Source organism: Hevea brasiliensis, chromosome 4, assembly GCF_030052815.1.
Source record: "Hevea brasiliensis isolate MT/VB/25A 57/8 chromosome 4, ASM3005281v1, whole genome shotgun sequence".
Lineage (NCBI taxonomy): Eukaryota > Viridiplantae > Streptophyta > Magnoliopsida > Malpighiales > Euphorbiaceae > Hevea > Hevea brasiliensis.
This window is the reverse complement of record NC_079496.1, coordinates 107,880,385-107,908,357: the sequence shown is the minus strand read 5'-3', so window position 1 is coordinate 107,908,357 and position 27,973 is coordinate 107,880,385. Positions and strand designations below refer to the sequence as shown.

The 27,973-nt window shown below is 34.0% G+C and overlaps 2 protein-coding genes across 5 annotated transcripts; one reads left to right on the top strand and one right to left on the bottom strand.

Moving 5' to 3' along the window:
• The first annotated feature begins 336 nt into the window (after nucleotides 1–336).
• Nucleotides 337–24,743, top strand: LOC110631777 (protein REVERSION-TO-ETHYLENE SENSITIVITY1-like). The gene is made up of 3 exons (XM_058145836.1): nucleotides 337–557; nucleotides 1,843–2,218; nucleotides 24,255–24,743. The coding sequence occupies exons 2-3, from the start codon at nucleotides 1,910–1,912 to the stop codon at nucleotides 24,675–24,677; spliced, it is 732 nt and encodes a 243-aa protein (XP_058001819.1). The 5' UTR covers nucleotides 337–557; nucleotides 1,843–1,909; the 3' UTR covers nucleotides 24,678–24,743.
• Nucleotides 16,908–27,365, bottom strand: LOC110631778 (uncharacterized). 4 transcript variants are annotated; one of them, XR_009148301.1, is made up of 6 exons: nucleotides 27,164–27,365; nucleotides 25,833–26,606; nucleotides 25,664–25,752; nucleotides 25,403–25,490; nucleotides 18,002–18,837; nucleotides 16,908–17,378 (listed from the first exon to the last, which is right to left on the bottom strand). XR_009148301.1 is itself a non-coding variant. In XM_058145838.1 (5 exons), the coding sequence occupies exons 2-4, from the start codon at nucleotides 25,697–25,699 to the stop codon at nucleotides 18,467–18,469; spliced, it is 495 nt and encodes a 164-aa protein (XP_058001821.1). In that variant the 5' UTR covers nucleotides 25,700–25,752; nucleotides 25,833–27,365; the 3' UTR covers nucleotides 16,908–17,378; nucleotides 18,002–18,466. The 4 variants fall into 4 exon arrangements, 2 of the variants coding, with proteins under 2 accessions (XP_058001821.1, XP_058001820.1); XR_009148302.1 differs by having other exon boundaries at nucleotides 25,833–26,599; XM_058145838.1 differs by having other exon boundaries at nucleotides 25,833–27,365.
• Nucleotides 27,366–27,973: the final 608 nt, after the last annotated feature.

The following is a 27,973-nucleotide window of genomic DNA, read 5'->3' as shown; positions in this document are numbered from 1 at the left end:
TGTGTGTGTGTGTGGAGAGAGATGTGTAGCTTCTTTTTAACCTAAAACGAGATATTTGCCTAACCCAAAAAATAAAAAAGGCATAGGAAGGAAGGGAGCCCACGAGAAGCCCACGAGGGAGGAGGCTCATAGAAAATATGTCCTTTCTATTACATAGAGAGTAGATCTCACATGATTATAAAGTATATATGCACCGAGTACACCTAATAATTACTCCACGAAAACGAAAATAAGAAATGGTTCATGCATCTCTCCCTTCTCTGTCATCTCCTTCCTTTATTCGTTTCTTTTTTTTTTTTTAAATACACGAATTATTATTATTATTATTATTATTATTATTATTATTATTATTATTATTATTATATTTTTTAAATCTCTCCACTCCATTCAAGCTGTCTTCGGTAACGCCTCCATAGGAAGAAATAGTCTAAACTCAACAACTATCAGAAGAAAAGAAACGTTTCATATTCTTTCTCACCCTCAGGACTTTCTTTAAAGTTTCTTACTGATTTTATACAAGCCCATTCATTTTGCCTCTTCGCCGCCTCTTTTAACTGGTCAGTATAACTTATCATTTCTTTTTTGCTTGTTAATTTTGCATGTGCATTACTTGAGGATTCTGATTTTTTTTCTTTTGAGTGGGAAAGTCTTCTGGGATCTGTTTGGTTGCCTTGAAACTTGTCAAGTAAGTTTTACAAATGAAATTTGAAGACCCTTTTGTTGGATGGAGCATTTGGTAGATAATTAGCGAGTTTAGTAAAGTTTTCTTTGTTGGATACATCAAGCTTTTAGATTTACTAATTTATGCGCTAAAGCTTCTGAAGATCATCTATAGAATAGCATAAGAATCCCACCTTCCTTGGTGTATTTGAGAAGCTCTATTTTCGCATAGGCTTTTTTTTTTTTCTTCAATAAATTTGTAAGCTGGCAAGATTTACATTCTTTGTATAAATAACTTATCAAAGCTATAATTTTTCTCTTGTGATTAATGCATTATACAAATGGGTACAAAATTAAATGGGTTTGTTGAAATACAAATTTTTTTGATTTGGGATTCAAAACAGAAGCCATGTTGACTGTGCTAGACAACCACCAGATAATGAATATTGCTGGCAATCACTGTTGATGTCGTGTATTTGTTCTTTATTTTTTTCATTGATAAGTTTGTTGCTATCAATGGACATCTCCTTAAATAGGAGGTCTTGAGTTCAAATCCTTCTCCTCTTTTCTTCCTTCACAAAATTGTTTCAAGAAGAAGAATAGATCTTTGCTTACATAGACATCTTTCAAGCGGATCGTCCTAGATATTCACAATGATTTTACGCAAAGGGAAGTACCAAGATTTGAAGTTAAAACCTTTATGACAATTAGGTAGTTAGTTGTTACCAATTTAGTTTTCTGAGTACATAAGATATCAATAAAGAAACTGACAATATACATATCATGAACCCATATTCTGAACTTGAAAGGAACTGACAAAATAAGCACAATGCTTGAGTTCTTAAAATGGGTGCAAGTAATGGTCAGTTTTAGAAAATGAGTTAAAAATGTAAACTTTAGTATTCATTTGTATGATGATGTGCCATGCTTGTGCTAGGGGACACTTTTGAGAAACACAACAACCCACCCACACCCCCCCATCCCCCCCTTCCCCGCCCCCCCTCTTCTCTTTCTCTCTCTCCTCAGAAGGAAAAAAGAAAAAGTTGACCACTGATCAAGAGGAATGGAATTGATCATAGGACTGAAGATGAAATCAAAAGATATAATGTGTTTTTACTCTGTTTAATCTTTTGTGTCATCTTGGGGGTATGATTATTGATCCACTTGATTGTATTGTAACAGGTCCATTATGTTTGAGGGAGTAGTTTGACATATTTTATGTTTCCTCATAGAAAGGTGCTGAATCCATATGCCACACGGAACATTTTCCATAATGGATGTAAAAGGAGATTCAGACATTGAGCATATGAGTTCTATATCAGGATTTCGTCATGAATTGTGGCCACTAGATGAAATTGATCCAAATAATGCCAAGTTTCCATGCTGTCTAGTTTGGACTCCACTCCCAGTTGTCTCATGGTTGGCACCATTCATTGGACAAGTTGGCATTTGTAGGGAGGATGGAACTATATTATACTTTGCTGGATCTGGTTTTGTTAATATTGATGATTTTGCCTTTGGTCCAGTGGCTAGATGTCTTCAACTTGATAGAAATCAGGTATAGATACTTTAATGCTTCTTGAGTCACCCAATTGTTTTATCTCTCTCTCTCTTGGGCACGGATAAGCATGTACTCTGTCTCCTGCTGTTATTATAGGGATGGATATTTTCATGCACAAATAGAGTCAATATTCATGTGTAGGGAGGAGGGCGTGAGGTGAAATATCATCCATTATAATTATATAAAATGCACTAGGTAATGCTCAGGAAAGATGTTGGAGTCACAATGATCTCACTTAAGTACCACCTCCTTAGACAGCATTTCCTAAATATGCACTTCATACAATTCTAATAGAATCAAACTACTGATAAGTATTGTTTTCTCATGACACTACCACGGTACTAAGGATTGATGCCACGAAGGCATAGATAGACAGGAGTCGTTACCCGGGTAATAATCGGGACATATTCAGTGTTTCTTCCGAGAGTCATAGATGGCAACTTACTCCTTGCAGAGTTTCCATAACCGTCATTACCATAGCCCAATGTCTAGGTTCGGAATAGTGGATATGTAAGGAGAAGGTGTTAGGCACCCCTTACGCCTGGTTTAACCTCGTTGATTCGAGTGCCAGTCCTCTACTAATGTTTTTAGAAGTCTTGTTTATTATTTCTTTATTAAACTTTATTTTAAAAAATGCAATTCTAATCCTACACACGCAAGTAATTCACAAAAGAGTTGTTTACACATAATTTTTATGCACAAGTAAGTCCTATCTATGAGGTTGCTAATTATTTAAATGATATTTATCAGATAATTAAAATTAATTTATTATTAAGAATTTAATTTACAAACAAATTCAATTTCAAATAACCATACGTTTCTATTTAACCTAATTAATTAATTTTCACCAAGTTACCCTAAGGATAATTGAACTAAGTTAATTATGTACATGTGTAATTTATTTTAATATTACATAAGGCTCAAACAATCACAATCTAATAAAGATTTCTATCATGCAAATTTATTTTATAATTATCAAGTATTAAATTACATTTATTTTACATGCCAATGTTAGTTTAATTTACAAACAAGGTTAATTTTAATTTACAAAGCATTTATTTAAATTAATTACATGCAAAAGTTAGTTAAATTAAAAACAAAGTTAATTTTAATTTACCAAATAAAAATTTTATTATTACTATAATTTTATGCCAATAGTTATTCGAGAAGTTTAGAGCTACTTACCTGTTGGTAAATGCAGTTGTCATTGTGGCAAACTACCCTTAAAAAAGGGTTTTCTCTTCTAGTATGGCAATGATATCTCTAGCTTACTCCCGTTTAATTCCACATAAGTTCCACGCAAATGTCCTCTTTGACACTTACCTTAGGGCTACTTACCAATTTTGTTTGTAATAAAAAATAAAAGAAATAAAGAAAATATTAATAACAATTTACATTAGATTATAACTCTAGTCTCCTAAAGGGTTAAGATTCCTAATTAGTTACAACTACCTAATGGTCTAAGTCTTCTAACATGATCCAAACACTTCATAACACGACTTGAATTAAAAGAACCCAGAAAAATAGATCAAATATCAATTAAAACCCAAGAAAATATAAGAACATGCATTAATATACAATTTCAAAATTCTGGTAGATTAACGGTAGCAAGAAATTCAATTTTTTAAAAATAGTTAGACATGTCTAAAAATCATAAAAAAAAATTACAGAAGACAGCCTACATATCATACATATCATAAAATTTATAAATCAAACAAAACCCTAGCCGAATGGTCTACATGAATCGTAACTTTTCTAAGTGACAGAATCATACTAACTTTTTTTGTAAAATTCATAACTCGTTAACCACAACAAATATGAATACAAAACCAATTGGAAAACATTCATAAGATTCTGAAATTAATTTTAGACATTAGATTTACACAAAAATATTAAGAAACAAGAGATATATGGGCTCCACAAGTCGGGTATCCTGCAAATCGAATTTTATAGGAACCGTAAATTCAAACAGCCATAACTTACAAAATATTAAAGCTTTTTTAGTGATTCTTGAGCCTAAAATTAATAGAATTTCGTGTAAATATGAATATAATTTTTACAAATTTTTTACAGATTCAGAAAATAACGAAAAATAATTAAAATATGAGAGACAGAAACTAAACATGTGCAGAGTTGTATATTCCCTCAAATTAAATATGATTACATGATCTATATAAACATATAAAATAAATTAAAAACAAGGAACATAGAATTAAACATTACATGGCATAGATCTTGAAAAGAAAATAAAAGAACTAACTTTTAAGAAATATCGCTAGAAAAAAAAGAAGAACTGGGAGAATTTTGGCTATTCCTCTCTTTATTTTTTTTTTGTCTTTTCCTCCACCTTTTTTTTCTCTCTTTTTCCCTTTTTTTTTTCTTTTTTATTTTTATTTTTTTGTCAGTGGGATATTTATAGGATTTTGGGAGAGAGGTGTAATAGGGTTTCGAGTCCTAGGGTAATAAAGTTCAGATAACTTAAACAACTAGGATTGCAAAATTTGGGTGAGACTGAGATATGGATGAGGTGTTTCAACCGATAGGAAAAGAGGGAAAGGGGAAGGCACCAATAGGGAGTGAGGAAAATGTGTGGTAGGGTTTGAAGTCCTAGTGTGATAAGGTTCATATAACTTGAACAACTGGGATTGAGGGATTTGGGTGAGACTAGAATATGAGAGAGGTGTTCCAACCAATAGAAAGAGAGGAAAAGAGGGTAGCACCAATAGGGAGTGAGAAAGAGAGTGGGGCCAAAGGGGGGAGAGAGAGTTTGTATAGGAGAGGGATAGAGAAAAAGATATTTTCTTATTTTAATTTTCAAAAAATAAATTAAATAAGTCTTATTTAAAATTCCTAACTAGGCTTTCTTAGACCCATGGGGCCCAATTAAACTTAATTAGGTACATTTAAAAATTATCCATATTAAATTTAAATAAAACAAAAATTTATTTAAATTTAATTAAATTCGCTTCTCAAAAAAACATATTATTATTTTTTTTTCAAGATCATGCCACGGAATTAATAATGTAGCTCAATGTCTTCAATTACATCTTACAGTCATATAATTTTTCATCATCGAGCTTTCCACAGCCTCAATGCACATATTCATCACAAAATAAGGGTCTACAATTTGCCCCCCACTTTAGCGAAAGTTGAAATCGATGTGATAGCATTGCTCAAGTTTCGTCATAGTGAAACTCAGATTTCTAATAACTATGAAACATTGGCTATGAGGATTAAGTATATCTTGCTCCGTCGACATACTCTATGTTATGAGACTAGCTACGGTCTTATAACAGTGATAATTGTGTCATATGAAAATTGAGTGCATCTTGCTCTGTCGATACACTTTCTGTCATGAGACTAGCTACGGTCTCATGACAATTGCAACTGTGTGATTTGAAATGTTGTGGATTCGTATTTAGGATCGCAGTCCTAAACTACCTACGTATCCCCCCTCGCTATCCTGAGGAAGAATCAGACCCACTCGTAGTTGGACACTTGAAACTGTGGTGATGCATGTTCTTTTACGCCTTACACACCTACAGGTGACATGTTGATGCATGTTCTTTTACGCCTTACACAACTATGCCACATGCCCTAAACAATGTCTAAGGACTTACCAAAAAACATCTGTCATGAAATATTGTGGGTTCGTATTTAGGACTGCAGTCCTAAACTACCTACGTATCCCCCTCGCTATCCTGAGGAAGAATCAGACCCCCTCGTAGTTCGACACTTGAAACTGTGGTGATGCATGTTATTCTACGCCTTACACACTTACAGGTGTGACATGTTGATGCATGTTCTTCTATGCCTTACACAACTATATCGTGCGCCCTAAAGAACGTCTAAGGACTTGCCAAAAAATATCTAATTCATGATTTGAAAAAATTGGGATGACTAGGTTTCATAACTCTTTTTGTGATTTTTGTGCTTCTTGTATGCTACTTCCTATCATGGGTAAGCTGATTTTGCTAGAGATTCTAAAAAAAACTTAGTCCTCTGGGGGACCTTTTTTTGTAAAAACTTTCTTATAACCTCAAAATTTTTGAGAACAACTGTTCACTAAAAAAAAGATTTTCTTAAGGTCACAATACAATTTCTCTCTAATTTTTCTTTTTTCTTCTCTCCCCCATGCTTCATTATTCTATAGCTATTTCAAAACTTTTTTCTGCCTTGACTCCTTTCTCTTCCATGAACTCAATTCTTTGTGCCCTAACTTTTGCCTGAAATGCTCTTTCAAGTTTTTATTTCAGTGGGCTTGCTTTAACTTTTGCCTAAGCGGCCCTTTCAGGTTTTCCACTTAGCAAGCTCTCTTTTTTTCTTTTCTTTTTCTTATTCTTTTTCTCTCTTTTTTTTTTTGAAATTAGACAATCATCAGGATATTCATATCAAGCACCTATTCTATCATGCTCACAAGACAATAGGTTAAATCAAAACAATGCAGTTCAATTACTTAATCTTTTAATGTATCCCTCAAGACACAAACATTCACAATCATAATTAAATAAAACCTATTTCTGGTTAATGCAATAAAAACTTCTTTATTTATTCAGGTACACCATTACTCCTTTTTACATTTAGTTTTGTTAAATTTTTAACCTTCCAAAATTAAAAATAAGTTTTATAACATGCCGAATGACCTTTTTAGGTTTTCCATCCAGATCTTCTCTCATATCTCTTTTTGCCTAGATCACCTTTTGTAGGCTTTCAATCTAGTATTTTTTTTTCTTTTCTTTTTTTTTTCTTTGATCCTTACTTTTACTAAGATCGCCTTTTGTAGGTTTTCAGCCTAGTAGGCATATCTTACACAAAGTACCATTTGAGCTTGTCTAAATTGACTAATTCTTGAAATTCATTCCCATCCAAGTTTGATATTCTTACTTTGGCAAGCTCTTTTTGACTATGTATGGACCATCCTAACTTGGGTTAAACTTTCCTCTTAAATCAAAAGGGACGGGCCAAGCTTATTTCAAAACCATGTCTCTCTTTTTTATCTTTCTTGGCTTCACCTTTTTATTAAAGGCCTTAGCTATCTTCCACTAATAAGCCTGCATATGATACAAGGCTCACATTCTCTTTTCATCAATCAAAGCTAGTTCTTCATATCTCTTCTAAGCCCACTCATTTTTTAGGATCTTAGCTTCTAGCATCACTCTTAAGGATCTGACCTCTTACTTAATGGATAGCATTGCTTTTGTCCCATACACTGAAGAGAATGGGGTTGCCCTCGTGGATGTCCTTGTAGTACTACGATAACCTTAAAAAACATAAAGAAGTTTTTCAAGCCAATCCTTACATGTTTCGAATATTTTTTTTTTCCAACTAGAACCTTTTCATTCATATGGAGACCACAAATTTCTGCATGTACTTTTTTTATTATTTACTCAGCCTATTTTTCTATCACACATAAGAGTTTGTAGAATTGCCCCCCAGCTAAAGTAAGTTGAGTGGCTAATATATGAATTGTTGCTCTATCTCTTTTATAGGCTTATTGCGAGTATTCTCTCACTTTCAGAGACCTCCTTATGTCTTCATATAATTTTCGTTCTCCCTCTAGGTCCACATTTGTTACTATTAATCATTCACATTATGAAATTTTACTCCTTATTGGGATAACTAGCTAAGTCACCTTTTGATCATTCTTTTCCTATGGGGAGACTAGCTTGGCTTGGGAATCGACCATCTAATTTTAAGCTGGAGGCATGTGCTTCTTGATACTTTGTTAACAAGGCTATAAATTTATCTCTTTCTTGTTGGGTTAAATCTTCAGCTAACTTAATGTCTTTAGGATTATTTGGTGTACCCAAATTAGTAGAGATCGATTTTGATGCATTAATAGAAACTGATTCTAAATGATTATGAATGCCATGCATATGCCTATTAGAATAAACATCAAACAAGTAAGCAAAAGGACTAGTCATATTAGTAATTTTTGCCTCGAAATCTTCATCAAGTACATTAAAAATGGAAATATCAGTATCACTACTGTGAGCATTACAAAAGACAAACTCAAACTTAGGAGTGTAACTTTAGGTTCTTGGCTTCCATGCAGTCTTTAGATCAATGGTGCTGATTTTCTGCTCTAATTCTTTCACATGTGATAACCCCTAATCACATGTCAAGGCTTTGGCTCTTCTTCCTCTTCTGTTGGCTCATAGCCCAAACCATGACTCGTGATCTGCCCCTTCATCTCAAGAAAAGTCACCAGACCATCTATACTTTCTCCAAGGCCTGTGCTAAGAAAAAACTTCATCCCTTTCTTCATAGTAGCCACTTTTATATCCATCTAGTTTTTATAGATCCCAACAACTTGAAAATCAGACACTAGTGGAACTAAACCATCTAGTTGTAATGCAACTACCTCCTAATCAAAATTAGTCCAAACATCTAAAGGACCCTCATCGTAGCTAGAATTATTACAAAAGTCAACAACCATTATAGATTGAGGTTCATTGGGCTTTTAGATGGGTTGGAGAGGTTCACTGGGCTTTTGGATGGGTTGAATAAGTTCATTGGGCTTTTGGATGGGTTGGTTAAAGTCAATAATTCTGTTAGGGTTATTTGGGGTGATGGAGATCATGTAGAGACCTGCTGTAGGTGAAAATTTTGGTTAGGCATGGGGCTTTTGGGTTGATTTTCTGGGTCAATTATCCTTTTGGCATCAATTAGGTCTTAGATATCATGCTTAAGTTGAAAGCTTCAGTCGGTGTCATGATTGTGGGCTTAGTAGAACCGGCAACATTAGTTGATATCATAGCTAGGTGGGAGTGGATTTGGTAGTGGTTTGGGTGCTAAGAGCTATAGGAGGTCTTGAACTTTGAGATACTCCAAAACTTCAAATAAAGGTTGGTTGAATTGGAAAAAATCTCCTTGGAGTGTGAGACACAATTTGAACCTTAATAACTTTAATGCCACTTAATTGGCCTACCTCGGGGCCTCTTTCTAAAGTCGACCACAATTTTCTCTTCTAGCTCAAACATCATGGCATTCAATATTTCATCAAGCACGGCCATAATTTCTTCCATCTTAAGTAGTGCAGGTGAAATCCTTACTAGTTTCTTCCCTTTCCCTAACCCAAGTGATCTGATTGGAAGTCTCTTTGGTGTGTTTTGAGGCTATGTTTGCTCAAAAAAACATGATTTAAGGGTTAACCTAAGCATGCTATGTACATGAATGAAATGCATGAATGGACCATTTTTTTTCTTTTTTTTTTTCTTTTTTTTTTTTGCCTTTACTTTTATAAAACCAAAACCGAACCGTACCAACAGAACCAAAACTGAACCAAAACCAGACCATATAAATTGAACTAAAATCGGACCAAAGATTGAATCAAAACCGAAAAAAAAAATCTCCAGAACTGAATCTTCGCCCCCTTATACCTTTAACTCTCACGCGCAAGGTAAGAAAAAATTATATCTCAGGCTACGGTAAACTAGACACACCAACAGAGAGTGATCCAGGATGATCCTTCCCTCACAAACAAATGATTTGTATCCTTAAAGTTTAACCATAAGTAAGCATCCTCTTACTCAACACGGGTTTTGAAATGGACTTGGGCCTATACACACATTGGGTTTATGCATAGGCCTAGGTTCATCTCAACTACCACTATAACTTATGGTTTGAACAGTAAGGTTATAAATCCAACACAACAAAAATCTACGAGGTACCTTGTTGTCCCAAAATAGTCCAAGAGGGGGGTGAATTGGACAAATTTTCGGCCCTTGCTTGTAGCCTAATGAAAAATTGTGGCTTTGTTCAACTAGGTGCTTCTCTACATATAATGAAAGTAATATGTGTTTCAACAACGTGTTCCTAAGTTGCAATTCAAGCCTCAATTACTATTTATAGCAATATCTAACAAAACATGCATCATACAATATACAACTAATTTCTCAACTCACTCAATATGTCCTCAAGTTTATCAATTCAATCTATTCAATCAACATTCAATGTCATGTATAAAAGGAAAAATTTAAATTGCACAAAAGTAAGGAGGTCAAGGTTAGAGAGATCAAACACAATGATTTTTATAGTGATTCGGCTTAACTAGCCTACATCCACTCTCTCAAAGAACCCTATTTAAGTCTTCTCTCCACTATTTGCTCTTTTGAAGGCAAGAGACCAAAAGCCCTTTACAACTTTTCAACACTAAGCTTTTACCAAGGTAGCTTGAAACCTTCACAAGTGCTATCTCAAGCACTTACTCTCTCAAGCTTCAATAGGTGCTTTTACAACCTCTCTTAAATGCAATTTAATGTATTAACACTCACTCTTACTCAATACAAATCAAATTATAAAGAAGAGATGAGTTGATTTGCCAATGGTAGCTCAAAGACTTTAAAGCTCTTGAATGAAAGCAATAAATGAAAAATCAAAGTTGGAGTTCAAATGTAAGCTTTCATCAAGTGTAAATGAAATAAAGAAGGTGTATTTATAGTCCCAAATCATTTTAGACCGTTTGAAACCTTTTTGGAATGTTGTACACACTGCTTAAGACAAAATGGCCGTTATTTTGTCCTTTTGTGCAAAGTTGAGCAGCTCTGATCATTTAGCAAACTAAAGAAATTTTGGCAACAGTTAGTAAACTGGTTAGTAAACTAATGTTTTTAGCAAACACATTAGCAAACTAAAAATTTTAGCAAACTAGTTAGCAAACTAAGTCAACAGCTGCATGTCTCAACTTGCAATATTAAATAAAATGATTTAGACCTTAAAAAAAAAATGTTCCAATAGTAGTGGCCAAGGTCATGATGAGAAAAAGTAATCAGAAAATAAAATTTCATTTTTGAGCTCCATTTGACTAAATTCTTATTTATTCTTTTCACATAAGACCTAAGACTCAATCTCTAACTCTATGACTTTCATACCTTTTCTTTGAGTCTTGGCTTTTATAATCTTGTTCTTTTCTCATTTTGGATTTATTTTGAAATGCCTTTGAGTATCATTTCTCCTTAGATGCAACTTCAAGGGTTCTTTATACATAAGACAAAGAATCTATACATCACTTTAAAGTTGGGTTAGATAGATTCTCTTTGAGTTTTGTTATCATCAAAATCAATGCCCATTTTGAGCTACACGGGGTCAACAATCTCCCCCTTTTTTATAATGACAAAACTCAATTGATTCAACAATAAAAAATAAAAGTGTGTGAAGGTTTATGTGAGTATGTGAAAATGCTCCCCCTAAATATATGCACATAATTTCCAAGAAATTTATTCGCTGTACAAAAACTCCCCCTGAGTTTATGCTATAAAACATGTTCACAATATTCTCAAAAAGAATTTCCATTTGTCACAAGTATAAACACAGGTATAAACACATATCCATCAACACAAGTATCAACACATTCATATCCATCCTATAAACACATATTCACATATCCATATCCATCAACACAAGTATAAACACATATCCATATCCATATCCATCCTATCCATATATCCATATCCATCCTATTCTCCCCCTTTTTGTCATCAATAAAAAAGGAAACAGGAGAAAATAACCCAAAAAGAATTATGTTAGCCCAAATTTAAACGCAATAAGGTGAACAGTAGCAAACTAAAAACCAATAGTAGCAAACAGACTAGTAAACTAAAAATGCAGATAGGAAACTAAAAATCCAGATTAGATGGGAATCATTTTAGTCTTTTGCTCTTGCGAGTGGATTTAGAAGGCACCAACTTCTTTCTGGTGGGTTTAGCAACAGAGGGCTGAGATTCTTGGTCAGCCAATTGATCATCCTTCTGTGGCTCATCTTCATCAGATGGTGGTTGAAGAGCAGCAGCTAGTGACTGATATGGATTTGACACGGTCGACTTAGTTCCTTTTCTACCTTTCTTGGCTGCAGGGGCAGCAGCTGCAAATAGTTGAGATGGAGCACTTGCTTGGTGATCTTTTAGAGAGGCTTCCTATTGCTGCATAGGGACAGTAGCAGGTTCAACAGGGGATGCACTTGGAGGTTCAACAGGTAGCTAACCTTCAGGTTCTACAACCTTATCACTATCATGCGCAGTAGGTACACCAGTTGCAGCACCAACTTTAGGTTCAATGACCTGTTCACTAGCATGGTCAACAGGGGCCTCTACTGCAGGTGCAAGCTCAGATTCAACTACTTGGTCACTTTCATGTGCAATAGCAGCTGGAGACTCACCAACCTTATTACTTTCACCCTTACCAGTACTATGATCAGAGACTTGAGTAGCAGCCTCAACCTTAATTGGGAAACCAGTTTCCTTGGCCTGCTGAAGATCCACAATTAGCCTTTTTAATTCCTCATTTTGAGTAAGCAGGTAACTCACTTTGTAGTCTACCACATCCACAAATTTTCTCAAAAGTTCAATGGACTGATGGGTTGAACTAAATTGATCATTAACAGCAGCTTTTAGCCCTTGAAGCTCACTCATAAATTCATTTGTAGAATCGGAACCAACCTTAGTTAAGGAAGAACCACCTTTTTCAAACATTTTCTTTCTTCTATCAGTGTCAGAGTGAATTTCTCTAAGCACAATCAAATCAGTCCTAGAACTTTCTTTAGAGATATTTATATTCAGCTCTTTAAACACAGCAGTCAAGAGATGTGCATAAGGCAGTTTTCCAATCCCATAAGCTTTGCACATGTTCTTGAAAATCAAATAAGCCAAATTCATCCTTACTTTGTTAACAATGTGCCACATGATACACATGTCCAGGTGACTCAAATAACCATAGCTGCCAGACTTAGGACAGAAAATGTAGTTCACCATACTGTGAATGATTTTAATATGTTAAAAATCTTTTATGCTACTGGACTTTTCATTTATGGCAGTGTTGGCAGGGAAGACTTCATTTTCAAACTCAACCAAATTAAAGCCTGGCACCCTAACAACATCCTTATGTGTGGAAATTTTATTTCCATCATTAGGCAAGTTCAAAGCCATAGCAATCATCTCAACAGAAACAACATATACACTATCATTCAAAACAATCTCAAATTTGTCCTCATCATCAACTGTTCTTAAAGTCCTATAAAAATCTTGAACAAGCCTAGGGTAATACTCATTTGTACATTCACAAACATCCATCAATCCTTGAAACTCAAAAAGTTCTTTGAATTGAAAATTTACCTGTCCAAAGTACTCCCATTTGACAAATTTACAATCTAGCAGCGCCTTGTCCACTGAACCCGAAGATTTAACAGCGCCCGTTTTGCATTGGGTATTAATCTCTCCCATTTTTCACTTCCTTTTCTTTTCTGGTGTCGATATAGTGGGTTCAACAGCCTTGGATGGGTCGGAAGACGCACTAGCTGATTTCGATTCAGGTAAGTTTTTCTTCCCTTTCAATTTCTTTCGCAATGCGGCGATAGGGATATCGTCGAAGGCTGATGAGGACGACGAAGCAGCAGCAACAACAGGGGACTTGCGTTTAGCGCGAGCCATTTACACAAAAAAAAAAAATGAAATCTGACAATGGCTTTTCGGTAAGTGAAGAGTGGAAGAGGAAAAGAGAGACGTGAGGTCTGATGTTTGGGTTTGTTTGGCCGGAAAGAGAGAATGGGTTTGTTTTGGAGGTGTATTGTCATGAACCAATGCAGAGGAGACAGAGGGTGACGGTTTCGTGTGGCAGAGGATTTAAGTTCTCTTGAGTCCCGCGCTTTTCTATTCCAATGTACTTTATCTGAACCTGTTTTCTTTCCTTTTTTTTTTTATTTCAACTAAGTCTATCTATCTTTATATGCACAAATATATATTTCTACATGTCTGACACAGCACTAAGACTGTGATATCAAATGTGAAAAGATAAATGCATTGTTGGACACGCAGAGAATTTCAAGCACAATCACCTTTTGGTTTGAAATTTGAACAGTACATGATATAGCAAACTAATTTTAGTCACGTAACATTAGCATACAACTTAGTAAATTAATTTCTCGAGTACACAAACAAGTTAGCTAATGTTCTTTAGAAATTTCTCAGCAAACTTATATCACAGCAGATCACTCACACATTGGATAAAATGAAATTATTATGAATTAAATTTCAAGCAAGTGGTTCACACATACCAATTTCCCTTCTAATTTTACAAAAGGGTTTTTTCATTAAGTGGTTTTGTAAAAATGTCAGCAAGTTGATTTTCAGAGGCAACAAACTCTATTTTGATATTTCCATTTTGAACATGATCTCTAATAAAATGATATCTGATCTCAATATGTTTCGTTCATGAACGTTGGATTGGATTTTTGATCAAGTTTATGGCACTTGTATTGTCACACCTAATTGGAACAAGATTATATTTTAAACCAAAATCTTCCAATTGTTGTTTCATCCATAAAATTTGAGCAACACAACTACCAGCAGCTATATATTCTGCCTCAGCTGTAGATAAAGCTACTGAAGTTTGTTTCTTACTGCACCAAGAAACTAGTGCAAGACTAAGAAATTGACAAGTACCTGAAGTACTTTTTCTATCCAGTCTACTTCCAGCAAAATCGGAATCACTATAACCAACAAGATTAAATGATTCACATTTTGGATACCATAAACCAATTGAGTATGTGCCAATGAGATATCTAAAGATCCTTTTAACTGCACTTAGATGGGATTCTTTTGGACATGATTGAAATCTTGGACACAAGCAAACACTAAAGTGTATGTCTGGCCTAGATGCAGTAAGGTACAAAAGAGAGCCAATCATACCTCTATAAAGCTTGGTATCTACTTCTTTACCTTTTTCATCATTGTTCAATTTAATTGTTGAACTCATAGGAGTGCCCATGCTCTTCAAATCTTCCATCTTAAATTTCTTTAGCATATCCTTGATGTACTTTGATTGATTTATGAAGATGCCATCTTTCATTTGCTTAATTTGAAGTCCAAGGAAGAATGTGAGCTCACCCATCATGCTCATTTCAAATTCATTCTGCATAATCTTAGAAAATTTCTTGCAAAGAGATTCATTAGTAGCACCAAAAATTATATCATCAACATAAATTTGCACAATGAGCATATCATCATGATGCTTCTTAACAAAAAGTGTTGTGTCCACTTTGCCTCTCTGAAAATCATTTTGTAAAAGGAGTTTATTAAGCCTTTCATACCATGCTCTAGGAGCTTGTTTTAAACCATATAAAGCTTTAGTAAGTTTATAAACATGATTTGGATGCTCATGATTTTCAAAGCCTGGAGGTTATGCAACATACACTTCCTCATCAATATAACCATTTAAAAATGCACTCTTGACATCCATTTGATAAAGCATAAAATCCTTGTAACATGCAAAGGCACACAACATTCTAATAGCTTCAATTCTAGCAACCGGAGCAAAGGTTTCATCAAAATCAATCCCTTCCTCTTGGTTGTAGCCTTGAGCCACTAGTCTAACTTTATTTCTAACAACATTGTTTTTTTCATCCATTTTGTTTCTAAAAACCCATTTAGTACCAATAATTGAATGATCTTTTGGTTTAGGCACTAAATTCCAAACTTTATTTCTCTCAAATTGATTTAGTTCTTCTTGCATGGCAAGAATCCAACTTTCATCATTTTAAGCATCTTCAAAACATTTAGGTTCAATTTGTGAAACAAAGGTAACATTACCAAAATATCTTCTCAATTGAGCTCTAGTCATCATCCTCTGAGATGGATCATCAATAATGTCTTCTTGAGGATGATTTCTATGGAATCTCCATTCTTTAGGTAAATCTTCATGTTGGGGCTCATTTACTTGTAATTCTTCCAAATTTGGCATTTCTTCATTTATTTGATCTTCATTGGCATTATGGACATTTATTGTGGTTTCTCCTTGAGTTTCTTCATCTTTGTCATCAATTTGTTTTGTTTCTTGACTTGATATTATATTTTCTTTTCCAAATACCTGCTCATTGTTATCATCACAAACATTTTTCCTTCTAATAGAAGGGTTAGTCTCATCAAACAAAACATGAATAGTTTCCTCAATAACTAAAGTTCTTCTATTGAACACTCTATAGGCTTTACTCTTTGTTGAATACCCAAGAAAGATTCATTCATCGGATTTAGCATCAAATTTCTTTAAGTTATCTTTCTTGTTATTTAAAATATAGCACTTACAACCAAATGCTTTGAAATATGAGATATTTGGTTTTCTTCCTTTCCAAAGCTCATAGGGGTCTTTTTCAAAATTGGTCTAATTAAAACTCTATTCAACACATAGCAAGATGTATTAACAGCTTCAGCCCAAAAGTACTTTGGCAAATTATTTTCACTCAACATAGTTCTAGTCATTTCTTGCAAAGTCCTATTTTTCCTTTCTACTACCTCATTTTGTTGTGGTGTTCTAGGAGCTGAAAAATTATGGTTGATTCCATATTTATCACAATATTTCTCAAATAAATGATTTTCAAATTCAGTTCCATGGTCACTTCTTATAGATGAGATGCAAAAGCCTTTTTCATTTTGAACCATTTTACTAAAAGAGGTGAATTTTTCAAAAGTTTCATATTTGTGAGCAAGGAAAAATGCCCATGTATATCTTGAATAGTCATCAACAATAACTAAAGCATATGACTTCCCACCAAGACTAGTAAGAGTTACGGGTCCAAATAAATCAAGATGAAGCAATTCTAATGGCCTAGTAGTAGACACAATATTTTTAGATTTAAAAGATGCTCTAGTATGCTTTCCTAGTGCACATTAATCTTGGGAAGACCATTAACAAGTTCTTTCTTAGACAATTTTGAGAGTGTATGCATGCTTGCATGACCTAGTCTTCTATGCCACAAATAACTAGAATTATCAAAAGATACTAGACATGTACCATGATTTATTTCAAAATTATTCATGTCAAGCAAGTAAACATTATTGGATCTATTGGCAATGAACAATGTGTCATTATCTAAGTTATTGATTGTACATAGAGAAGAAGTGAACTTTACCTCAAAACCTTTATCACAAAGTTGGCTTACACTTAGCAAGTTGTATTTCAATCCTCCAACAAGCGACACATCTTCAATACAAGGTTTGGTTCTAATTGTGCCATTTCCAATTATTTTTCCTTTTCCTTTATCTCCAAATTTTACATATCCTCCATTTTTCATTGTGATTTTTGAAAACTTGTCCTTTTCACCAGTCATGTGCTTTGAACAACCACTATCTATATACCATTTTTCACTTTCCTTCATCCCTTTGAAACATACCTGAAATTTAATCATTGAACTTTAGGTACCCAAGCAACTTTGGGTCCTTAGGGGTTAGTGACCTTAGGTAAGGTTCCCTTTGGTACCCATTCCTTCTTTACCTTAAGACGACCTTTCCTAAATGCACAAGAACTAATCATATGACCTCTTTTGTTGCAATAATAACATGTAACATTAGGCAAGGAAGATGTAGATGCTTTAATGAAATGATTCTTATATTTGTCATAGTTCATGAAACCATCAAAACCAATTCCATACTTTTCATTTGAAATTCTTTGGTTTCCAAGAAGTACATCTAGAGTTTCTTTTCCTTTTGTAAATTTAGCCAAATCATTTGTTAAGGATTCTACTTTAGCTTCAAGAACTTTATTTTTCTCAATGAGCATTTCACAAGTTTCTTTTGAGATTTTCAACTCTAAATCTAGTTCTTTAAACAAAGCAATTTGTCCTTTGTAAAATTCATTTTCTTTATACACATTGGACATGGCAATATTTTGTGATCTCAATGATTCAATTTCTAAATTCATTTTAAGGCACTTTCTCTTGTAATTTCTATACTCATCATATACTTTAGCAAATGCAAGCTCAAGTTCTTCTACATTAGGAGATTCATAAGAGTTTACCTCATTGTCACTTTCTTCTTCCTTTTGTGAACTCTCAACTTTCTCTTCAAGTGCCATCATACAAAGAAGAGCAGTCTCCTTGTCACTTGATTCATCATTTGAAGATTCTTCACTGTTACTCCAAACTACTATCATAGCTTTCTTGCTTCTATCTTCTTTTCCTTTCTTCTTTTTGAGTAATGGACATTTGAGCTTGATATGTCCAGGTTTGTGACACTCATAACATACAACTTCTTCTTTTGAATCTCTGAAATGTTTATCCTAGGGAGTATACATTTTCAAGAATTTCTTGTATTTGCTTCCTCCCTTCTTGAAAGCTCTTTTGAATTTTCTTGCAAGCATAGCCATTTCATCATCATCATCACTTGAAGCACTTGAGTTGTCACTTGAGTCAACTTTGAATGCAACTCCTTTCTTCTTATCTTCATCCTTGTTTGACTTGAGAGCAATGCTTTTTTTCTTCTTTTACTCATTTTCAACTTCATCTTTCTTATATACCATCTCATGTGCAATGAGAGATCCAATGAGTTCATCATAGGTGAATGTTTTAAGATCCTTGGTATCTTGGATAACTGTTGTTTTTGCTTCCCAAGATTTTGAAAGTGATCTAAGAATTTTCTTCACAAGTTCAGCTTCCTCAAATTTTTTACCAAGTGCTTTGAGAAGATTTACAAGATCGGCAAACCTTGTACTCATATCCACAATTGATTCTCCTGCCTTCATTTCAAATAGCTCATAATCTCGAATAAGAAGGTTTGCTTTGGACTCTTTGACGACATCAGTTCCTTCATAAGTGAGTTCAAGCTTATCCCAAATTTCCTTAGCAGATTGACATCCTGAAACACAATTGTATTCATTAAGGTCAAGTGAGCAATGCAAAATATTAATAGTTTTAGCATTTATAGAAATTTTCTTCCAATCATTGTCATCATATTCATCTTCATGTTTTGGAACTTTTGTAGTTCCTGGTTCATTCTTTTGAGGAACATATAGGCAATTTTTAATAATTCTCCATGCATCAATATCTACAGATTGTATAAAATTTCTCATTCTTACTTTCCAAAATGAATAATTAGTGCCATTGAAGAGTGGTGATCTAGTGATTGAGTAGCCTTCAGCTAGTGGTGCGGGTATACCGGCAGTATTGCTAGATGAACCAGCTATTATGGATCACTCTAAGGTTGTAACACCCTAAGCAAGAGAGACAAGCTTTGATACCAATTTGTTGTCCTAAAATAGTCCAAGAGGGGGGTGAATTGGACTTTAACAATTTTTCGGCCCTTGCTTATAGCCTAATAAAAAATTGTGGCTTTGTTCAACTAGGTGCTTCTCTACATATAATGAAAGTAATATGTGTTTCAACAATGTGTTCCTAAGTTGCAATTCAAGCCTTAATCACTATTTATAGCAATATCTAACAAAACATGCATCATACAATATACAACTAATTTCTCAACTCACTCAATATGTCCTCAAGTTTATCAATTCAATCTATTCAACCAACATTCAATATCATGTATAAAAGGAAAAATTTAAATTGCACAAAAGTAAGGAGGTCAAGGTTAGAGAGATCAAACACAATGATTTTTATAGTGGTTCGGCTTAACTAGCCTACATCCACTCTCTCGAAGAACCCTCTTTGAGTCTTCTCTCCACTATTTGCTCTTTTGAAGGTAAGAGACCAAAAGCCCTTTACAACTTTTCAACACCAAGCTTTTACCAAGGTAGCTTGAAACCTTCACAAGTGCTATCTCAAGCACTTACTCTCTCAAGCTTCAATAGGTGCTTGTACAACCTCTCTTAAATGCAATTTAATGTATTAACACTCACTCTTACTCAATACAAATCAAACTATAAAGAAGAGATGAGTTAATTTGCCAATGGTAGCTCAAAGACTTTAAAACTCTTGAATGAAAGCAATAAATGAAAAATCAAAGTTAGAGTTCAAATGTAAGCTTTCATCAAGTGTAAATGAAGTAAATAAGGTATATTTATAGTCCCAAATCATTTTAGACTGTTTGAAACCTTTTTGGAACGTTGTACACACTGCTCAAGACAAAATGACCGTTATTTTGTCCTTTTGTGCGAAGTTGAGCAGCTCTGATCATTTAGCAAACTAAAGAAATTTTGGCAACAGTTAGTAAACTGGTTAGTAAACTAATGTTTTTAGCAAACACATTAGTAAACTAAAAATTTAGCAAACTAGTTAGCAAACTAAGTCAACAGCTGCATGTCTCAACTTGCAATATTAAATAAAATGATTTAGACCTTAAAAAAAAATGTTCCAATATTAGTGTCCAAGGTCATGATGAGAAAAAGTAATCAGAAAATAAAATTTCATTTTTGAGCTCCATTTGACTAATTCTCATCTATTCTTTTCACATAAGACCTAAGATTCAATCTCTAACTCTATGACTTTCATACCTTTTCTTTGAGTCTTGGCTTTTATAATCTTGTTCTTTTCTCATTTTGGATTTGTCTTGAAATGCCTTTGAGTATCCTTTCTCCTTAGATGCAACTTTAAGGGTTCTTTATACATAAGACAAAGAATCTACACATCACTTTAAAGTTGGGTTAGATAGATTCTCTTTGAGTTTTGTTATCATCAAAATCAATGTCCATTTTGAGCTACACGGGGTCAACATACCTAGGGCTGAAATCTATGGCTCATGGGCTTTATCTGGTAGGAAAAGAGTCACCCATACGAGAGCTTGTCCATTAAGCACAACAGCCGGAGCTGTGGCTCTTTTATATACTCGAAGGTACGGGCATGGGGTGCTAGCATTCACCAATTCGTTATAGCTCGAGTGGAGCTATGGTCTCCTTGGCAAATACTAGCGGGGCTAAAAAGGGTAAGGGTGATCCGTGTGATAGTGTAGTGCAATGTAAAAAGTTTAACAATGGAATAATATTAGACTAATAGAAACATGTTGGAGTAACTATCCATTTAATCCCCAGTGGAGTCACCAAATTGTAGGGAGGAGGGCGTGAGGTGAAATATCATACATTAGAATTATGTAAAATGCACCAAGTAATGCCCAGGAAAGATGGTGGAGTCACAATGGTCTCACTTAAGTATCACCTCCTTAAACAGCATTTCCTAGACATGCACTTCATATAATCCTAATAGAATCAAACCACTGGTAAGTACCGTCTTCTCATAACACTACCACGGTACTAAGGATTTATGCCACGAAGGCATAGATAGACCGGAGTTGCCACCCGGGTAATAACCAGGACATATTCAGTGTTTCTTCCGAGGGTCATGGATGGCAACTTACTCCTTGCAGAGTTTTCACAACCGTCATTACCATAGCCCAATGTCTAAGTTCGGGATAGTAGGTACGTAAGGGGAAGGTGTTAGACACCCCTTACGCCTAGTCTAACCTAGTTGATTCGAGTGCCAGTCCTCTACTAATGTTTCTAGAAGTCTTATTTATTATTCCTTACTTTATCCTAAAAAGTGCAATTCTAATCATACACACGCAAGTAATTCACAAAAGGGTTGTTATTTACACATAATTTTCATGCACAAGTAATTCCTATCTATGGGGTTGCTAATTATTTAAATGATATTTACCAGATAACTAAAATTAATTTATTATTGAGAATTTAATTTACAAACAAATTCAATTTCAAATAACCCTACGTTCTATTTAACCTAATTAATTAATTTTCACCAAGTTACCCTAAGGATAATTGAACTAAGTTAATTATGTACATGTATAATTTATTCTAATATTACATAAGGCCCAAACAATCACAACCTAATAAAGATTTCTATCATGCAAATTTATTTTACAATTAACAAGTATTAAATTAAATTTATTTTACATGCCAATGTTAGTTTAATTTACAAACAAGATTAATTTTAATTTATAAAATATTTATTTAAATTAATTACATGCAAAAGTCAATTAAATTAAAAACAAAGTTAATCTTAATTTACCAAATAAAAATTCTATTATTACTATAATTTTATGCCAATGGTTATTCAAGAAGTTTAGAGCTACTTATCTGTTGGTAAATGCAATTGCTATTGGGGCAAGCTACCCTTAAAAAAGGGTCTTCTCTTCTAGTATGGCAATGATATCCCTGGCTTACTCCCATTTAGCTCCACATAAGCTCCACGCAAATGCTCTCTTTGATACTTACCGTAGGACTACTTACCAATTTTGTTTGTAATAAAAAATAAAAAAACTAAAGAAAATAAAAAAAATAAAGAAAATATTAATAATAATTTACATTGAATTCTAACTCTAGTCTCCTAAAGGGTTAAGATTCCTAATTAGTTACAACTACTTAATGGTCTAAGTCTTCTAACATGATCCAAACACTTCATAACACTTCTTGAATTAAAAGAATACAAAAAAATAGATCAAATATCAATTAAAACCCAAAAAGATATAAGAACATGCATAAATATACAATTTCAAAATTCTGACAGATTAACGGTAGCAAGAAATCTGATTTTTTAAAAATAATTAGAAATGTCTAAAAATCATAAAAAAAAATATAGAAGATAGCTTACATATCATACAAGATCATAAAATTTATAAATCAAACAAAATCCTAACCGAATGGTCTACATAAATCATAACTTTTCTAAGTGACAGAATCATACTATTTTTTTTTTGTAAAATTCATAACTCATTAATCACGACAAATATGAATGCAAAATCAATTGGAAAATATTCATAAGATTCTGAAATTAATTTTAGACACTAGATTTACACAAAAATATTAAGAAACAAGGGAGATATGGGCTACACAAGTCGGGTATCTTGCAAATCGAATTTTACAGTAATCCTAACTTCAAACAGCCATAACTTACAAAATATTAAAGCTTTTTTAGTGATTCTTGATCCTAAAATTAATAGAATTTCGTGTAGAATATGAATATAATTTTTACAAATTTTTTACAGATTCAGAAAATAACGAAAAATAATAAAAATATGAGAGACAGAAACTAAACATGTGCAGAGTTGTGTATCCCCTCAAATTAAACATGATTACATGATCTATATGAACATATAAAATAAATTAAAAACAAGAAACATAGAATTAAACATTACATGGCATAGATCTTGAAAAGAAAATAAAAGAACTAACTTTTAAGAAATGTCGCTAGAAAAAAAAGAACTGAGAGAATTTTGGCTATTCCTCTCTTTAATTTTTTTTTTGTCTTCTCCTCCACCTTTTTTTTTCTCTTTTTTCCTCTTTTTTTTTTTTTCCTTTTTTTTTTTAAATTTTTTGTCAGTGGGGTATTTATAAGATTTTGGGAGAGAGTGTGATAAGGCTTGGAGTTATAGGGTGATAAAGTTCAGATAACTTAAACAACTAAGATTGCAGAATTTGGGTGAGACTGAGATATGGATGAGGTGTTTCAACCAATAGGAAGAGAGGGGAAGGGGAAGGCACCAATAGGGAGTAAGGAAGAGGTGTGGTAGGATTTGAAGTCCTAGTGTGATGAGGTTCATATAACTTAAATAACTGAGATTGAGGGATTTTGGTGAGACTAGAATATGGATGAGGTATTCCAACCAATAGGAAGAGAAGGAAAGGGAATGATACCAATAAGGAGTGAGAAAGAGAGTGGGGCCAAAGGGGGAGAAAGAGTTTTATAGGAGAGGGATAGAGAAAAATATATTTTTTTATTTTAATTTTTAAAAAATAAATTAAATAGGTCTTATTTAAAATTCCTGACTAGGCTTTCTTAGGTCCATAGAGCCCAATTAAACTTAATTAGATACATTTAAAAATTACCCATATTAAATTTAAACGAAACAAAATTTTATTTAAATTTAATTAAATTCGCTTCCAAAAAAAATATTATTATTTTTTTTTTCAAGATCATGCCACGGAATTAATAATTCAGCTCCATGCCTCCAATTACATCTTACAGTCATATAATTTTTCATCATCGGGTTTCCTACAGCCTCAATGCACATACTCAATGCACATGCACATACTCATTACATCATGCTTATAGCATGTTGTAATGCAAAGTACATAGTATATAGGCTTGTACAATAATCTAAAAAGATGAATTAGATACACTTAGTGCAGCTATTTTTGTTTTCTTCTTAGACATATATTGATGTTAGAAAGCCACCTCGTTTCCAAAACAAGATGTCAATTCAATTGAAATCTTGAATTTGTTTAGTATGTTACTTTTATCGTTGCTTCACGAAAGTGATGCTTATGTTGTTCTATTGACAATCTTGTTATGGTATTCGAGTTGTTAATCCAGTGTTGCCTTCCTCCAAACCTTGCTGGCCACACATGCAAGCATGGCTATATGCACACCAAGTATGGGACTGCAGTCACATGGGATGATGCTTTACATTCAAGCATGCGTCACTTTGAGCATAGAACCTACAACCTCTTCACATGCAACTCTCATTCATTGGTTGCCAACTGCCTGAATCGACTCTGTTATCGTGGATCAATGGGTTGGAACATGATAAACGTGGCTGCTCTGATACTGTTCAAGGGACATTGGATCGACTGGAAGTCAGTAATCCGATCTTTCCTTCCTTTCACGGTGGTGATCTGCCTGGGTGTTGTTTTGGTTGGCTGGCCCTTTCTAATTGGTCTGTTTTCATTCTCCTTTCTCCTCATTGGGTGGTTCCTCAGGGGTACTTACTGCTCGAAAAACCTGTTAGAGTTCTAGAACTTTTGAAACTAATGTCATAGGTTTGTTTTCTAGAAGTTAAATCAACATAGAGTCTCGCTCATTTTGGAAGCGTCCGTAATACCTAATACATAGTGATAGGATCATGAAACAGATGTTTGATGCTGGGGGATAATCTTTACCCAGCATCATGAAACTGAACTGATTATAGAGTTGTTTTAGAAATGAAACTGAGCAGTTGTTTACTATGGATTTGAAGCATTATTTTTCTGAATTTTCTGAATGGTGTGTGAATTCTGAGATTCTAGAATTTGATCAGCAATTAAGATTTAAGAATTTTAACCCATCTGTGTTATTACTTGCTTAGTTTGGCCAATTTGCTTTGGTCGAGCACTTTGATTTTAGGAGAAAGATTTTGCTGGACTCTTTTGATGCTAAGCTTGTTGCTATCAGAACTTAACTGGTCTAATCTTCTCATTGCTCAGTCTTGCTTCCAAAAGAATCCAAGCCAGGAACTATTTAGCTTGCTTAAAAACCCTAATAGACTTTTGAAATGAGAACTGCAAAATGCCCACTAGCATTAGTTGGCTGCTTGGATCCTTCTCTTTTGGGTGTCCCAAAATAAAGAATGATACCATAAAGGGGTTACAGAAGCTCATAAAATTCAAGCAAGATCCCTATCTCTGGTTAACATTTCCTACTTACATTAAGAAGTTGGATTGCCAACATTATAACTTATTACTAAACTTTAAAGGAAACCGTACCTATGCTCCATATTCGGGGGTCCTTCCAAACCTTGAATGCGACCTCATGCATAAATCTGTCAGCTGGTATCATGCCATTTCCACCGTGCTGCAGAAAAGAAAAGTAAAGCATAATGGGTACAACAATCTAAAGTCACTGGAACCCTGTAAGTAATATGCTGAGACATTTGATCGCAGAGTTTAATTAGCATTCAACTAAGACAAAAGGTCTAAATTTATTAGAGAAGAGCTTTCCATAATATCTGATAATCAAAATTGTACCTCTTTAAAATCTATAAAAGAAAATGTCTGCCGCATCCATGCGGGTCACAGCATACTGCCACTGAGCAATTAGCATTGGAGAATGGTGCCTGTTGTTCACAAGTTAGATGTATCCAAAAAAATTGGAAAGTAGTATGATAATCCACTATATTTTTGTTATCTATCTTACCTAACACCAGTCCGTGGCTTTTCTCCTTTCATTGTGTAACTTTGACAAGGGGCAAGCATCGAAAGGTCAGAGTTCATTTCACATTTAGAAGCCAGAACTAATAAATTGGTACCGATCTCTCTGACATTTCCATAGCTCATTACAAGAGACAAGTGCAGGCGGGAACTAATTTCTGAACTAGGTTGTGCTGTGTTCATTACACCACCTACCAAAGCATTTACATATTCTGCATCACTTATAACATCACTGCCTCTCTCACTATTCACTCTTTCACCAGCCCCAATGTGCACAAGTACAAAATCAAATTGACTCGTCTCTATAGTCCCACCCTCTTGAAATCCAAGCAACTTCAGTAACTCAGAGGTCACACAATCAACTGATGTTCCAGAAAGTGAACTATCATTTCCATTTAAATCACTGAATTGCAACACAGTGAAGCCAAGTTTTCTGCCAAAAGGTTTCAAGCAAGGACTATTTGTGATAATAGCAGCCTTCGTTCCCATGAACCTGAAGTGAGATTATGAAGTATGCTAATTGACTAGAAAAAAAAAAATTGAGACAGCCAGTACCTCTGATACACAGTTGGTATCAATGTACTCTTCTCAACACTCTTAACAAAATCAAGAACAATAACTATCAGTAAAAGTTATCAACAAATGGCCCTGTCTTATTTCAAAAAATATTTAGACATCCTACCATGTCTTGACAAGCTTCATATGCATACAGCAGATTTGTAATCTCCCTGACTATCCTCTCATCCTCGCTTTCTGCAATCTAAATCCAATTAAGTCCAAATAACCAGAAACATGAAAGAAAGCAAACTTTAAAGTTTCAGTGCAAGCATCAATTACATCAAGCCACGATACTAGTTCAAATTCAACAGAATACACAGAGCTTTTGAATAATAAATAAAGCATTGGATTATGTACAGCAACCCATATGTTCATAATTGAACCCAATGAAAAGGTTGGATGATGCGAATTATACACCAAAAAAATGTAATGGAAATTGAACATGCATTTCATCTCACCAACACAATTGGAAAATTAATAAAAATCCATAGAAGCTTAATTTACTAACCAACAATACAAGCAACCCAATTCAAGAACAGAAGACTTCAAAATCAAACAATATCATATTAAAATACTCTACCAAGCTGTGAGTAGTAATCATCACCTAAAATGGTGAAGCTAGTACCCATTACGCCTACCATACTAATATATACATATACATGTAAAGATCATAAGATTGGGGAAATTCATTTGGTGAATTGAAGAATGAGTTAAAGGAATAAACGAGGAGCAATGAAGATGGATGAGAGTGAGTGAAACCTGAGGGCGGGGCACTGGGGAGGCTCAAGAAGCCGCAGGCAGCTTTGGATGCGAGAGAGTGGATATGGGCATGAGATGAATGGACGAAGTAGGCCAACCCATCGCCGTACAACACCAAAGCTCTGCTTGGCTTGTGCACCATTGCTGGTTCTGGGTTTTACACACAAAGCGAAAGAGGAGAGAGCGAGAGAGAGAATGGGGGGAGAGAGTGAATATATATATATATATATATATATATATATATATATATATATTGAAAGGAAAAAAATTAGATATTAAAAACGTTCATGAAGTTTGGTGTATTAAAAAATTGTGAGATACATATGTTAGAATATTTAAACCTTAATTAACGAAGAGAATTGATTTACTCCTTAAGATTTACTCTGCAAAATAAATTAAAATGATATATAACATAAATATATGTTATTAATTTAATATTATAATTAAATAATAAAAAATATTTCTTAAAAATATATTTTTATTAAAATTATTTTTTATTTATAAATTAATTTCAACGGAACAAACTGAGCCTAAACCTAGTGGGGAATAACATTCTTGTAACCTATTTTTGCAAGTGTACATGTTAATCGGGGGGAAATGGCTTGTCCACTCTAGCGTTTGTTTGCCAAATGAAGTTACGCACAACCCCAGAGAACATATACAGAAAATCACACTTTTTGGCCATTTTCTACTTTAGATTCTTAAGGAACAAAGTTTACTGGCTATTAATTCGTTGTAGTTTCAACTTTCAAGGTCTGATTCTGAGTTTAGGAGAGATGAGATACGTAATTCTAAGTTTATTATTCATTA

What these genes read in the sequence shown, in the direction of transcription:
- LOC110631777 (XM_058145836.1), top strand. Translation starts at nt 1,910, where the DNA reads ATGCCACACGGAACATTTTCCATAATGGATGTAAAAGGAGATTCAGAC. An exon ending in TTCAACTTGATAGAAATCAG is followed by an intron (nt 2,219 to 24,254) that starts GTATAGATACTT and finishes TTGTTAATCCAG; the next exon opens with TGTTGCCTTCCTCCAAACCT.
- LOC110631778 (XM_058145837.1), bottom strand. Translation starts at nt 26,554, where the DNA reads ATGCATATGAAGCTTGTCAAGACATG. An exon ending in ATGAAGCTTGTCAAGACATG is followed by an intron (nt 26,340 to 26,528) that starts GTAGGATGTCTA and finishes ATCTCACTTCAG; the next exon opens with GTTCATGGGAACGAAGGCTG. An exon ending in AAGCCACGGACTGGTGTTAG is followed by an intron (nt 25,753 to 25,832) that starts GTAAGATAGATA and finishes TGTGAACAACAG; the next exon opens with GCACCATTCTCCAATGCTAA.